Raw genomic sequence first — 14,091 nt, forward strand, 5'->3', positions numbered from 1 at the left:
TGCCCACCAACCAATATATTCAATGTTACTCGCTTTTAATGGTGCAAGAGTGATTGATAAAATTATTTAATGCAAACAACAAATCAAGTTCCTAGCTCTATATGATATGTATTGTAGCAGACTGCAAAAAAGTGGAGCATGTCATTCCTTGGGAACTTAATTATTTGTCCTCAGGGCTTTTAACGATGCGTGGTTTAATGTGACTTGCTCTGGAAAAAAACACAGTCAACATTTTCTGTCATGATCTCTCTACGCCTAGCAGAATATCCACAGCTGGGATGAGAACTTACATGCACGAATTATTTCCACCACAAATAATATGTTGCCTATGGCCATGAGTGGAATGTTTAGCGTAGGCGTGTCATGATAACAGCAGAGCTCATTAGTCACACGGATGAGGAGTAATGCCGTGAGTGCTTAATTGAAATCCATACTTCCATATAGGTTAGAGAAAGGCTGATAGTCTGTTCGCCCACTACTAGATGAAGGCATCCCCACACGATGCCATTCATGCGGATTGTTTGACCATACTTTTCACAGTAGGCGGAGATGTTGCTTTGTGTTATCCAAATTGAGTACATTTTGTATGATTTTTACAATTTAGCAAATTTTCACAATGACGTCGCACAAGGACGGCCTCTTCGTTCATATATGACCTCACGGGATCTTTAACACCATCAAGCGGACGGCGCGTACTGCTTATGGTTAACAAGATGCAGTAAAAACCAGGGGCATTCTGTCGCATTGGAACCACGAACTCTGCAACAAACGGCGAACGCGACACCGCTGGCCCACACCACCGCTGGCGCCCCACGAGCCATGCACCACCACTGAGTGCTGAATGTTACGACTTGACATCAGATCACACTGCGTGTGCTGCGCGTGCCGGGTACTGAACGGTATGACTCGACGTGAGATCACGCTGTGCTGTGCGTGTTGGGTGCAGTGTGAATGAGGATGGAATCCTCATCTGCTCCATCGATCAGCTGCCTGCACAGATGCCCGTGGAGGCGACGGAGTACTTCGGAGACCGGCTATATCCGTACATTTTCCAGATGGTAATTATTTTTTTTCACACAAGTGCTGAGCACAGGGCCAAAAACGTCAAGCGTTCAGCAACAAACCGCCAGATCAAAGTTGTAAACAGATAAGAGTGTAACACGTTTCTTGAATTGAGCAAGGTTATTGTTATAAAAGCTTGGAAAAATTGACGACGGGAGGAGGCAATTCCAAAGTGGAGCAGTGCGAGGGAAGAAGCAGAATGAGAAGTTTTGTGATGTGCAGTGTGGTGAGTGAGTGAGTGTGTAGGTGAATGTGTAGGTGAGTGAGTGTGTTCTCAACATGGGTGGAAGAATCGATTAGTGAAGTTCACGGGAATGGTAACCATGGTAGTAGCAACATAAGAGTGATAAGGTGGTAACTGATCACCGGTGAGAGTGTGGCTGAAGTGAATTGGTGAGTACTGGATCATCAGTCACCTTTGACTGCTGATTTGCTGAGTGCAGCGAGGTAGGAGCTGGGTGCTCCATCCCAGGCAAGGTGCAATGCCACCCTTACATAACAGCATTGCAGCAACTCTCACCAAGAACCTATTTGCTTGGTATGGCGTTCACAAGCAGAGGCACCAGTGGACATGTAACGTGTGCACTGATGCCTCTTAATTGTCACTTTGCGAGGTAATGATTTGATTCATCAATCGATCCATTCTCATCTCTTTTGTATCGTTGCTCATGTTTTCTGTATCGTGTTCATTGTTTTGTCTGATTCATTAGCCTAGATATAATGTTACCGTAAAATTTGCATCAATTTCAAACAATTATCAATTTTAATAGATGGATGGACGAATGGTTACATTCCTGGTCCTCACAATAATGTTGATATCGTTGTCTACATATCTAGTGAGTCCAACTGAGTCGCAGACGGTGTCTTGGGAACTGCACGTTTTATTAAACTCTTAGCACAACATACTCCAGGCTATAAACACAACATACTCCAGGGCTATTAACACAACACACTTTTGGGTGGTGACCACCCAACTAACCACGCTACGGCAGAACTAGACACGGTTCCACTATCCCGGTCCGGACCACAAGCTGGGTTCCGGACCGCTGGGCTGGAGGCTTCTTCAAGCTTGACGTGGATCTCCTGCCTCTCCAACAGTAAGAACCCAGAGCCCCTCTCAGGGCCCCCCTTATATCAGGCCAGGCTGGGGCTGGCTCTGCCTCTCGCCCCGCCCACCTTCTCGATCTCTCTCGCCCTTACCCGAGGGCTCTCGAGAGTTCTTCTTGGATCATGTGACCACCCATTGGCCCCCTCCACCGGTGCCCCCCCTCCAGTATCATCCAGTCACATATCCTCAGATCAGCCAGAGTATCATGCCCCCAACATAACCCTAGCTGACACTCTGTCGCTCAACGGGAGCCCGCACCGCACGCTGTGCGTGGTGCCACCGCACTTAACCAGCGCTCACCCAAGCCCCCACTAGGGCTGGTACTACACCTCGTGTCCGGGGTGTACACACAACAGTATACAGTAGACATCCCGCCGTGGCCTCGCAAGCCCGCCACCACACAGTGACATTCCCAGTCACTACACCTACACATTAAGATATATAACCAGACAAGCGTTCATTGCAACCAGAAGTCTTTTTCAGAGGAGCCCTCCAGTTAAATAAGTACAACAAATAGTCTGCAAGCTCCATCTCGTAAACAAAATTCTAAAATTGCCATTTAACATAAATGTAAAGCACAATTAAGAATAGATATAAAAAATTGTAATTAGATACAATTCGTACATTATATGGGTGTCTACATTTTTTTAGGCAATGTTCCCATTCGTAATCACCAAATGATATCTCAGACTGGGGTGGTAATGTTTTTCAAGTTTCAAGTTACATTTTTTGTAACCCAGGTGACAGCTCATGAAACAGGCATCTATAGACTCATTTGCAAGAGTGGTGACCTCAGTCGCCAACATGACAAGAGCAGTAACGTTAGAACCAAGTACAACAACAAAGGAAGCAAATAGAAATCGAAGCAAAAACCGCCCGCTTTACAGAAGAACTCAGAAAAAGGGTGCACAAACATAACACTAGATCAAATGTATTTGTAGTGACAAACGTTGGCTCGGACAAATTACTTGAAACAAAACCTTTCATAGTCAAATTAATTTGCAGTAACATTCAAATATTGCTTGCGGTAATTATTGCATGAGTAGGTAAACACGCAGGAATTTGTGACTTTGTGAATATCTTTATTAAACATTTAAAACATTTCAGGCTCTCTTTTTTTGATCAAAAAGGAAAAGAAAGCCAGACGTTAAAAGTTCACATTCAGGGACAGAGTCGTTTTTGGTCAGGAATGAAAAGAGCTGTGTACGCTATGTTGTGTGAATACATTCTAAACTGTATATATCGTTGGGAGTCTGGGCGGTAGCCAACTGCAATGCTTGCTGTGCCAGCTCTGAGCAAAAGGCATTTCCTCCCTTGGCATTTACCCAAGGACCAGGAGGAATGAAGCATCAAATAAATATCTGGAATGCGTTATATTTTAACACCGTGTATTTTACCTTAAGTGGTTTATATAGCAGCAGACTTTGCAAGCTCGGTTAAACTTGTTTTGTGCGAAACGGAAGGGTGTGCGCAGGCTGGTGGCCGCGTTCTTGTGCCAGGATCTACTGCGGGTACCCGGCCTGCCTGTCCTCTTACCCCAAGAAGCAAAGTTTGAGCATTAATGGGCTCTTTGCACGGGGTGAATATATGGCCTGGACCATGCGCCGAGGCAGGAATGGAGCAGAATTCCCCCAAATACTGCTCTCCAAGGCGGCACCGAGCAATCTGCCAACCCTCAATGCTACTTCCTGATTTCTGAAAAAGAAATAACTGCTAGGAAAGCAGCCAAAATTCCAGCAAGATGAGTGGTACTAGTTAAAGAGCCGGGCTTGTTTAGAAAAATATATATAATTTAATATAAGGGAGTTTCATATTTATTTTTTGTCTAATCACATTACTGTTACACTTTTGCATCAGTTAGTTTCACAGTAAAGTAATCCGCCTTTCAGTAATGTCACGTATGTATGTATTTGAACTTCTTTCGCACCTTACGCAGCCGACCGTGCTAATCGGACGTGCGGGGAAAGGACAACAAACTAAACACAAAAAGCAGTTTTAAGGAAATGAGTTTTCAATCGGAATTAATGTTCTTGTGAGTTACATTACTGTTTCATGGTACATGTACATTCTTAAACCTGTTAATGGAGATTTCTCATTGGGCATATGTTGTAATTTGTCCTTATTACCGTTTTACAAATAAGAAGACGATGACGATTATGTTTGATTTAGTGGCGAAGGTTTTAAGCTTATTGTGTGCAGACAGGTGAGAGATCAAGAGGCCATTCATGAGTCTCATTTGCGAGAATGACCCAGGTCTCCAAAATGATAAAAGGCAAAAAAACTAAATAAAATACACCAACAGTGCAAACATAAAAATCAGAACAGAAAACACAAACGTGTCTCATGATGAATCACAAACACTGTACACTGGTTTTTCCAGTGGTCTGTCTTTTACAAACAAAGGTATTGGCTGTCAAGGTGGAGCGTGAGTGCGGTAGGCTGCTACTATGTGCTCGCTGATCCTGGTGCCGTGCCTCTATTGTCTTCGACAGCTGGCTTCGGACGCTAACAAGCCCCTGGAAAACCAGACGGAATTCTCTCCTGCAGTGCGAGATGTGAGTAGCTTCTCATGCCATGACATGCTGATGAGCCGGAATGAGTGAGAAGACTATGTTGTCTCCATTTCCAAAAGGCCCGTTGCCTTAATAAAAAAAACAACTCCCCAATATTTGTCATTGATTGAAGCCAGCGGTTCTCAATTTGTGGCGCGCGCCTCCTCGGGGGCACACAGGCTGCAGCATGGATACCGTGCAGGAGTGATTTAAAATATAAACTTATTTTATCAGGTAAGGCCCACTGAGCTACATAGCTATTTTTCAGGAGCGACCTGGCCACAAATTATAGCTCAACGAAGTGGCTCATCACGTGGACATTTATAACAGCCAGATACTCTAAACGCACGTTTCTAAATGTGGAGGAAAAAACCAGAGAACCTGGAGAAAAATCCACGTGACCACAGGGAGAACATGCAAACTCCAAATAAACATGCGTCGGAGTCGGGATCCAACCCTCAACCTGTATACCAGGTAAGGTGGTTAACATCTCGCCACCGTGCACAGGGGACTTTAGCACCACATTGTGGCAACAAAAGACACCCTGATATACAACATGAAACACATACCATTTGAACAGCACATTGACGTGTCATCTATCTGTGTATTGTGACCTTAGCTACTTGGGGAAAGGGGGGGGCGTGGGGGCATGGGACCACAACCTGCTTCCGTTCCTCCCTTAAAACCAATCTCTTCTACCTAGCCCGAGGGGTTGGGAACTTGCGGCTCCGGAGCCCCATGCGGCGCTCTAATGACTGCTTCATGACGTTAGTCACACGCACACATGGGTTACCGGATGTTGCCATTAACACTCCACGAACCTTGTCTTTCTCTTCCAGGTTAAAACAAAGAGCACGCAGCTTAACCTTGAATCATTGTGGAATAATTACACTTGAGCTACAAGGCCGTTTTGGCCTGACTTGTTTTGTCTCATTTCCAGGCTGTCATTGCGTCAAACAACAAGCTGACACCTAAATTTGAATACATAGAGAAGCTACGAGACAGCAGGTGAGCGTTGGGTCACCACCCATCCGTCCCAACATCGGTGCCCAAATTGTGGGAACTGGTTCTGGCAAATTTCCCTGCTTGTCTGTGGTTTTCTGTGCCCTCCGTGCAGAAACTGCCAGCATTGCAAACTCCACAGAATGTTCAGATGTGATTTGCGTGGCTGGCACTATTTAAAAATAAGACGATCATTATCGTGGTTATCACCTCCTTTCTAGAATGCACTTTCCTGTTTGTTGATTGTTCTGACACAGAGCAGGCTCCATTAAGTGCCAATTGGTTTTCCTCATTTAAGTGACGCGTCACATTTTCACACATTGCTGTTCTGTTGGTGAAGTCGTGACAAAGCAAAGCTGGAGAGAGGAAGATGCACAGCTGGGTGGTCGTCACACTTAATTATTTTTGCAATGACTTCCTGTAGCAGTGACTGTGTAAAGTTAACACTGATTTCATGTGGATGAACTGGTTCCTGCATTGAAATGTCAGATTTACACCAGTGGGTCAAACTGCCAACTGACATGAGCACTGCCCATTGCTCGCTTTGGGTATGGCAACAACTTGACTTGTTTACCTTTATGGGAGTAATACTGTTAGTGGATACTTGTGTTCATATGACCTTAGGCTTGCTCACGTGTGCATGATGTGTGTGCGTTCGTGCACAAGTAATTCCTTGTTGCGAGAATCTTGTACATGCGTGTGTGGGGAGTAGTGCTGTGGTTAGTGCACCGCACTACGAACCGGGTGACCTGAGTCTATTCCCACTTGCGAACAACACCTGTAACAAATATCTGGACCTCCCTTAAGGCGATTCAGGCTTCAATGAGTACTGTACCTGATGCGGTCTGTAAACATCAACATTGGGGAGACAAAGTAGGCCGGGCTTGGCACTTGTGTCCCTCCCCTTCGTGTGCCATTCCTGCCTTAATAGGTGCTCACAAACAGCGCTTGTCCCAACAACCTGTAATATTCGAGGGAGACCTTTGTTGTGCGTGTGTGTCTTGCTGGATCATGTGCGCATGTAGAGCGAGGGCGCGCATCCTGAGCGTGGCTGCTAGCAAGCGCGTGCTGGTGCTGGGCTCAGGCTACGTGTCTGGCCCCGTCATCGATTACCTGACCCGAGACCCAGACATCGCCGTCACTATCGGTACCAACTCTCTCTCCACCCTCCGTGCTCGCTGCCACGCTCATAAACCTCGCCGCACGCTCACCATGTTACAATTCCCACACTCAATGGGAATTGTTGTCCTTCACTTGCACCCCCGATTAGTACGGTTGTCTACGTACGGTGTGAAATAAGTTCAACATGCATACATCCATACATACGAATAGAACATTGCCTTCCACGTCACTCTGTGCTTGGTAAGTATGAGGGACAGGACCGGCACTAGGGGGCCGCTGGGCTGGGTGGCCCCTGCACCACCAAACGTCCTTGTGGCACCACCCACGCTTACTGCCCAGTTTAGGGCGCTTACTTCAATCGCATAACATACTAAATCATTACGTGTCACTTTTATGTTTTACAGAAAGGGTGAAACGAGTATATTACTGTCAGGGTTAATGTTATTGCTGCTTCCGGAGAGGGGATCCTGGGCTGGAGTGGGGATCTGAGGGGTCCTCCAAGATTGTCGATTTGGACACCTGTGTGGTCAATCCCTGGTCTCTCTCTCATGTTGGGGGCCTCTCGTGTTTACTGTCGCCCAGCCTAGTGCATGTTGTGTTTACCTGGGGACCATGGATCATATTTATGTTGTGTCTCTATGGTGTTCTCGCTGGTTCGTGTTGTGTCTGTGTGGTGTTTTTTTCTGGTTTGTGTTGTGTTTACCTGGGGTACCCTGGATCGTATTCATGTTGCGTCTCTGTGAATTTCTCGTCCCATTTTGGTGTTAAGACGTGGCTCGCATACAAATAAATGATAATTAGTATTATTATATTCCACAAGTGTGGCTTACAATGCAAAATGCTTTGCGGCTTTGTGTTCAGCGCCACGTAGTCTAATGCTGGGCTGTGTGCCCGTGCGCGCGTGTGTTCCTGTGTGCACAGCGTCCAGCCCCGCGTGGCAGGTGAGGGAGATCTCCGAGCGCTACCAAAACACCACGCCGGTAACCATCGACGTCGGCAAGGAGCAGGAGAAGCTCTCTAGTCTCATCAAAGACCATCACCTCATCATCAGGTGCCGTCATTTCTCTGACCCCATATCCCATCAGGACCACTTGTCCCCCGCACGACCCCCCTCCAGGTTACCAAGGCCACAATGCCAATCAAAGTGCTGTTGTTTGTAAATGTTGTGATGAGTGTGTGGTGTAAGGCATTTGCTTCATGTTGTGTATCCGCGAATGTCGTGTTAGTAAGGTGTTTCACGTTGTGTATCCGTGTGTTTCATCACCACAACATGGAGCTGACATTCCCCACGTGCATTCTAGATTTCTCCTGCACGGTATCCATGCTGCAGCCTGCGGCACCCACTGTGTTGGTGAACTGCTGTGGTGTGCTGTGCTGCGTACGTTTCTTTTTTAATGTGTCCGTGGAGCATTGTGCACTTTTTGTGCTGCAGTGGCTGCATTCTGATTATTTATGGGACCTTTTTGTTGCCAGTATCCAGTTTTACCACAAGCATGTTTGTGCGTATGTAATAAAGGACTCGACCACGATGTCTGGCTTGGTGTCCTTTATTCGGTTCTTCTCTCTTAACCCGCACGGCTGTCCTTCTATAAGACTCTATACTGACACTGATACTGCTCTCCTGCAGTTTCTCCCCTCGTCGTTCTCTCAGCCTCTCTCTCCTCTCGTCGCTCTCGTAGCCTCTCCCTCACACACAGCCTCGCCGGCTGTGTTCCCCGCAGCTCCTCGTCCGCCTTCTCTCCAGCCGCCCCACCGCTGTCTTCTCTCGCAGCTCCGCTGGCTGCTCCCTTAGCTGGCCACCGCTGGCCGCCGCTGCCACCCCTTGGCTTTGCCCACGTGGCCTTACTCTGGTCCAGTCCCACTCGTTCTGCCTTCCTCTTCCGGTCTCCTCCCTTAAGAACCTTAACCTTTCCTCCCACGTCACCTAACTCCACCTCTCCGTGACGTCACATCCGGGAGGTCGCCCGCGCCCGCATTACACCACCCTCCCCCGTGGAGAAAAACCCAGCCGACCTCGGCTGAACAACACCAACAGTAATGCGGGCGAACCCGAGCGTAACACACCAAAGGACACCAAGCATGCAATATAACAGTAAGAACAATCAACACAACTCAACAATCAATAACGTAGCAGAAGCAGGCAATAAATACACAGTAAGAACAATACAACATAACAATCAACGAAACACAAGGGATTTAGAGCGTGTGCGGGTCGCCGGCCCGTCCCGGACGGTCGGCGGCCCATCCGCGGAACGGGAACGTGATTGAGTTTGAGGAGCGACAGGGTGAAATCCCCCTGTCGCTGTTGGAAGTCCACCAACGTCCCGTGTCCTTGAAGGATCAGTCTTGGGCTTGTCCCGCGGATGCGTCTGCAGCGGGGTCGGAAGGGCTGCAGGGCTCGAAGGACCCGCAGATCTGGCAGGCACCCTCCGAGCAGAGCGCCTCGTCCCCTCCGGTGTCAAGGCCGGCCTGCCTGTTTCGGTGGATCCTTGGGCGGCTTGGCCGGTAATGAGGCCTCCTGTTGTGGCGGACCCGGGATGCGGGCCCAGCAGTCCTTCGCGTAGTGGCCCTTCCGTCCGCAGCGGAAGCAATCGGCGTCGTTGCGCCGAAGCGCAGGCCTTGCATCGCGCCGCCCGCGTATCGGCGGTGCAGCACGAGAGGCCGGTCCACCGCGGCCTGACCATGGCACCGAGGCGGCCGTCAGCTCCTGAGGGCCCCGCTCATCCGGCACGTATACCGACTTCGTAGGGTCCCAACCCAGAGCGCCACCCTCCGCGACGGGCCCCCCTGTCCACGCCGTGACCTGTTTCCATCGTCGTAGGTTGAATTGTGCATCCAGACATTTCGCCGCCGCCCGGGAGGTGAGCTTCTCATGCCCGCACACCGGCATGGGAATCCCAAGATCCCGCGACAGCTCGAGCATCTTGCCCAAGATGAGAGGCTCGAGCAGGTCAGGTGTTGTATCTGGATACGCGGCCATAGCCAAATCAAGCACTGCACCCCTGTACGCCACAGGCGACTCCTCGGGCGCTCGTTGTCGTTGAGCGAATCGCCGATGCGCGTCGTCAGGTGGCTCGTAGGCGTCGGCCATTTCTTGAAAAACTCCATATAATGTCCTCTTCTTCTCGGCCTTAATGGAGCGAAAAAAACGAACAGATTCGTCGTCCAGAAGAGTCGGCAACACTTCCAAGGCCTCAGCATCGGTCCATCTCGCAGAACGGACCGCCGCCAAAAATCTGCAGGCGAAAGCGCTCCAGTCGCCCCCAATGGCGAATTCCTTGACCGTGGTGAGATGGCGACTCCGACTTCGCTTCACTCCGCCCTCCGCCGATGGTTCCTCCGGAGGCAAATTCAAAATGGCGTCGAATCGCGGCGTGGTCAAGATGGCGGATTCCCGCCGCGGCACGCGCAAGATGGCGGCCTCCTGCCGCGTGGCCCATGGCGCCGGGAGTGAAGAACCCGTGGCGGCCTGTGGAGCACTCTCCGCTCTCTCCGTCGCCGTGCTTGGGGTGACGAGATGACACAATTGGCCCAGGGCGTCCTTGAGAGTCTCCAGTTGCTCAGCCACCTGCAGCCATCGCCGATCAGCGTCTGATGGTGTCGGCGGCCCTGACACTGTGGCTACATCTTCCACTCCCGTCCCCGCACTCGTTTCAGCAGGGCTCTCCTCCACCACCCTGGCAGGATCCATGTTTGGAGGGAAGTCTTCGTCTTCGGACGAAGAAGCCGATGCCGGCGCTGGAACATTTTTCTTTCTCACTTGTTTCGACATGCCGTTGCACTTCCGACACCAATGTAATAAAGGACTCGACCACGATGTCTGGCTTGGTGTCCTTTATTTGGTTCTTCTCTCTTAACCCGCACGGCTGTCCTTCTATAAGACTCTATACTGACACTGATACTGCTCTCCTGCAGTTTCTCCCCTCGTCGTTCTCTCAGCCTCTCTCTCCTCTCGTCGCTCTCGTAGCCTCTCCCTCACACACAGCCTCGCCGGCTGTGTTCCCCGCAGCTCCTCGTCCGCCTTCTCTCCAGCCGCCCCACCGCTGTCTTCTCTCGCAGCTCCGCTGGCTGCTCCCTTAGCTGGCCACCGCTGGCCGCCGCTGCCACCCCTTGGCTTTGCCCACGTGGCCTTACTCTGGTCCAGTCCCACTCGTTCTGCCTTCCTCTTCCGGTCTCCTCCCTTAAGAACCTTAACCTTTCCTCCCACGTCACCTAACTCCACCTCTCCGTGACGTCACATCCGGGAGGTCGCCCGCGCCCGCATTACACGTATGTTGAACTTCCGTGCTTAGCAGAGGTGCGGGTGAAGGACAACAAACTAAACAGAAAAAGCACTTTTAAAGAAATGAGTTTTCAATGAAGATTTTAAAGTGCATAGCTCCAGTGGCTTTCAAATGTGTGGTTAATGCAGACTTGATGCCTTGTGATAAGTGTCTGTTTGTTATTCTTGCCTGAAAGGGTAAAGACTGTTCTTTTTTCGTCACCTTTATTATTATTATTTCACGAGTCATGAGTAAATATGAGGCTTCAATGGCCGTTGGCTCCGACCGGTCTTGCAATCGCGTGGGGGACCTTGTTTTGTTTGTCGCCGCAGCCTCCTACCATACACCATGCACCCCATGGTGGCTACGCACTGCATCGAGCACTCGGTGAACATGGTGACGGCCAGCTACACGTCTCCCGCCATGAGGGACCTGGAGAGCAGGTGTGCAACCGATGCCCTGCGCCCGTTCACTCACTCGCTCCTCGCTCATTTTCACCGCACGAGCACTCGGGAGGCCGCGATAGTCTCCCAAGCGAGAGTGACTACCCGGTTTATAAATAAATGTGATTCTTTCACCTGTGTCGTGGGCCCCACCACCACACTTGCAGGTCACAATGCTGTTGGTTCCTTGATCTTTCCCCCACGCTGCTCCACCTTGGAATTGTCTCCCACTGTCTCTTTTCCAAAGCTTTTATTACCTTGCTCAATTATAGAAACGTGTGAACGCTATATACATGTTACAACGCTGATGACGCTGTTTAAAAAAATCTAAACATAACACTAACAATTATACAAATATTAACGTCCAACTTTTGGATGATCCACTGCTGGATGAAGGTCTCCCCATGTCATGACAGTCATGAAGGTTTTCCATTTAACTTCTAAGGTTGTGGACATTTTTTCTTAGAGGACCCTCGCCCAGTGCCAGGGTTAATGGTTTTGTTTAACGAATGTACACAGGGAAGATAACACTGAAACTAATCTTGGTATCTACCTGATACTTTTGAGAAAGAAACATATTACAAAGTGAATTGACAATAAAGTATTCTAGCTGTCTAGCTCTGAACAAGGGAAATGTTACAAGGTGAGTCCACACAAACTATTCTCCTGGGCTGTTTGACACTCTAAACTGGGATTTAAAACAAGGCTAGTCCATACAGGACTATTCTCTTGGTCTGCCTGATTGTTTGAACTGGGATTTAATACAAGGTGAGTCCACATGTACTATTCTCTAAGGGTGCCACGGTGGCAAGGTATTTACTACCTCGCCTGTATAGCCGGTGTGGGCTTACCTGTGATGAATCGCAGCGTAGGGCTTTCGCGACCAATATTATCCATAATAGAGGATTTTTTTGGGGTTATTTTGCGTCAATATAAATCTGTCGGTAACGCCACCACCACCAGACACAGCCAATTTGTAAGGTTTATCACTTAAACAAAACGTGCCAATGTGTTGGAGAGTCAACATGCAAAATTTACAATTTGAGTACCATAAAGTTTCGCCGGTCATTACAACTAGCATTATTAGACACCTGCCAGAATTTAGGAGAAATCTTCCTCTAGTTTCGGTCTTAAATAGAGGGATAATACGATGTCATCACCTATGAGCCAATCAAGGGCGAAGACCAGAGGAGGGGGGGTTAATGTTTTCAGATAAGTAATAAGTATAACCCGTAAAAACAAAGTTTTTCACTATAAATTCTTTATATGCGTGGCAGCGAACTTAATATAAAGGATTCAAAAATATATTCGCCTGTGGAGGACACGGGGATCGATCCCGCGACCTTTGGCATGGGAAGCGAGGGCGCTACCAACTGCGCTACTCCGCCACGGCCTGTGGAGGGGTTACGCTCTGGGCTCCTATACTGTGACGTTCAGCCAAAGCCAAGAATGAGTTCTATTTGAATATATGTAAAATATTTTTTTTTGCCTAAAAAGTGTAAAATTTTGGGAATTTTTTTTCACGAACATTAATTGTCTGGCACAACGAGTCTGTGTGGAAAATGTCAGCTCGATTGGATCACGGGAAGTGGGTTAAAAAACGACCGAAAGATTTGCACGGTCGTAAGCAAGCAAGCACGCAAGCAAGCACGCGAACTTAATATAAAGGATTTAAAAATAGATATCATCATGAGACTTCCTTTGCCAGTACCAAAATATGATAATAGGTTTTCCCCAGGTGTTAAGATGTTAAACACCAAACTGAAACCTTTTACAATGAATCATGTCTGCATTAACCACAATGCTTGTGGTCAGAATCCAAACAAAAAACATACTCTGATAATATATGCATTGTCCTTGAAACTGATATGTCCACACCAGAGACAGCTTTCTTTTGAGCCTTGTCTCAAACGGTGTTAGACCAGAGGCGTCCTCTGGTTTGACCAGAGGCTCAAAAGAAAGCTGTCTCTGGTGTGGACTAATCAGTTTCAAGGTTTCAAGGACAATGCATATATTATCAGAGTATGTTTCTTGTTTTCATTCTGACCACAAGCATTGTGGTTAATGCAGACCTGATTCCTTGTTAAAGGTTTCAATTTTGTGTTTTAACATCTTAACACCTGTTTTGTTGCCAGAAAAAAGGGGAAAACCTGTTATCATAAAATAAATATATATGATTGGTTTGGTTATTCACAGTTAATTAACATGCATAACGTATGTGCATTAATTTATGTACTTTATATATGTATATTAATAATGTACATTCTTGACTTAAAGCTTTCTTGACTGCAGGAATTCATATTCTTCGGGTCTTTCGGTAAAGTCACATAGATGTATGTGCATTAATGTATGTCACGTAGATAGGTTCGTTACCGAAAGACCCAAAGAAAAATGTACATTCTGCCGTGAGTCTGATGACAAGGTGGATTTTTCAAAAACCTATCTCCAATATTTCGACCACACCAATGGCAGCATCCCTATGGCATAACGTTGAGTCCCGTTCACTTTATTCCCGTGGTCTTGTGCGCCAGTAGCTGACG

At 48.1% G+C, this 14,091-nt stretch overlaps 1 protein-coding gene across 4 annotated transcripts in view; it reads left to right on the forward strand.

The window, feature by feature from the left end:
• The window catches only part of AASS (aminoadipate-semialdehyde synthase), a 50,893-nt gene that overhangs the window by 21,780 nt on the left and 15,022 nt on the right, over window positions 1–14,091 (forward strand). For all 4 annotated transcript variants that reach the window (XM_061563114.1, XM_061563112.1, XM_061563113.1 and 1 more), the window contains 6 exons: window positions 947–1,058; window positions 4,663–4,725; window positions 5,663–5,730; window positions 6,750–6,871; window positions 7,768–7,897; window positions 11,441–11,551. In XM_061563114.1, coding sequence (XP_061419098.1) covers window positions 947–1,058; window positions 4,663–4,725; window positions 5,663–5,730; window positions 6,750–6,871; window positions 7,768–7,897; window positions 11,441–11,551 — 606 coding nt within the window. The remainder of the gene's footprint in view (window positions 1–946; window positions 1,059–4,662; window positions 4,726–5,662; window positions 5,731–6,749; window positions 6,872–7,767; window positions 7,898–11,440; window positions 11,552–14,091) is intronic.

This window comes from Lethenteron reissneri, chromosome 30, assembly GCF_015708825.2.
Source record: "Lethenteron reissneri isolate LAM-NWPU_2019-01 chromosome 30, ASM1570882v1, whole genome shotgun sequence".
In the NCBI taxonomy this organism is placed as follows: Eukaryota; Metazoa; Chordata; class Hyperoartia; order Petromyzontiformes; family Petromyzontidae; genus Lethenteron; species Lethenteron reissneri.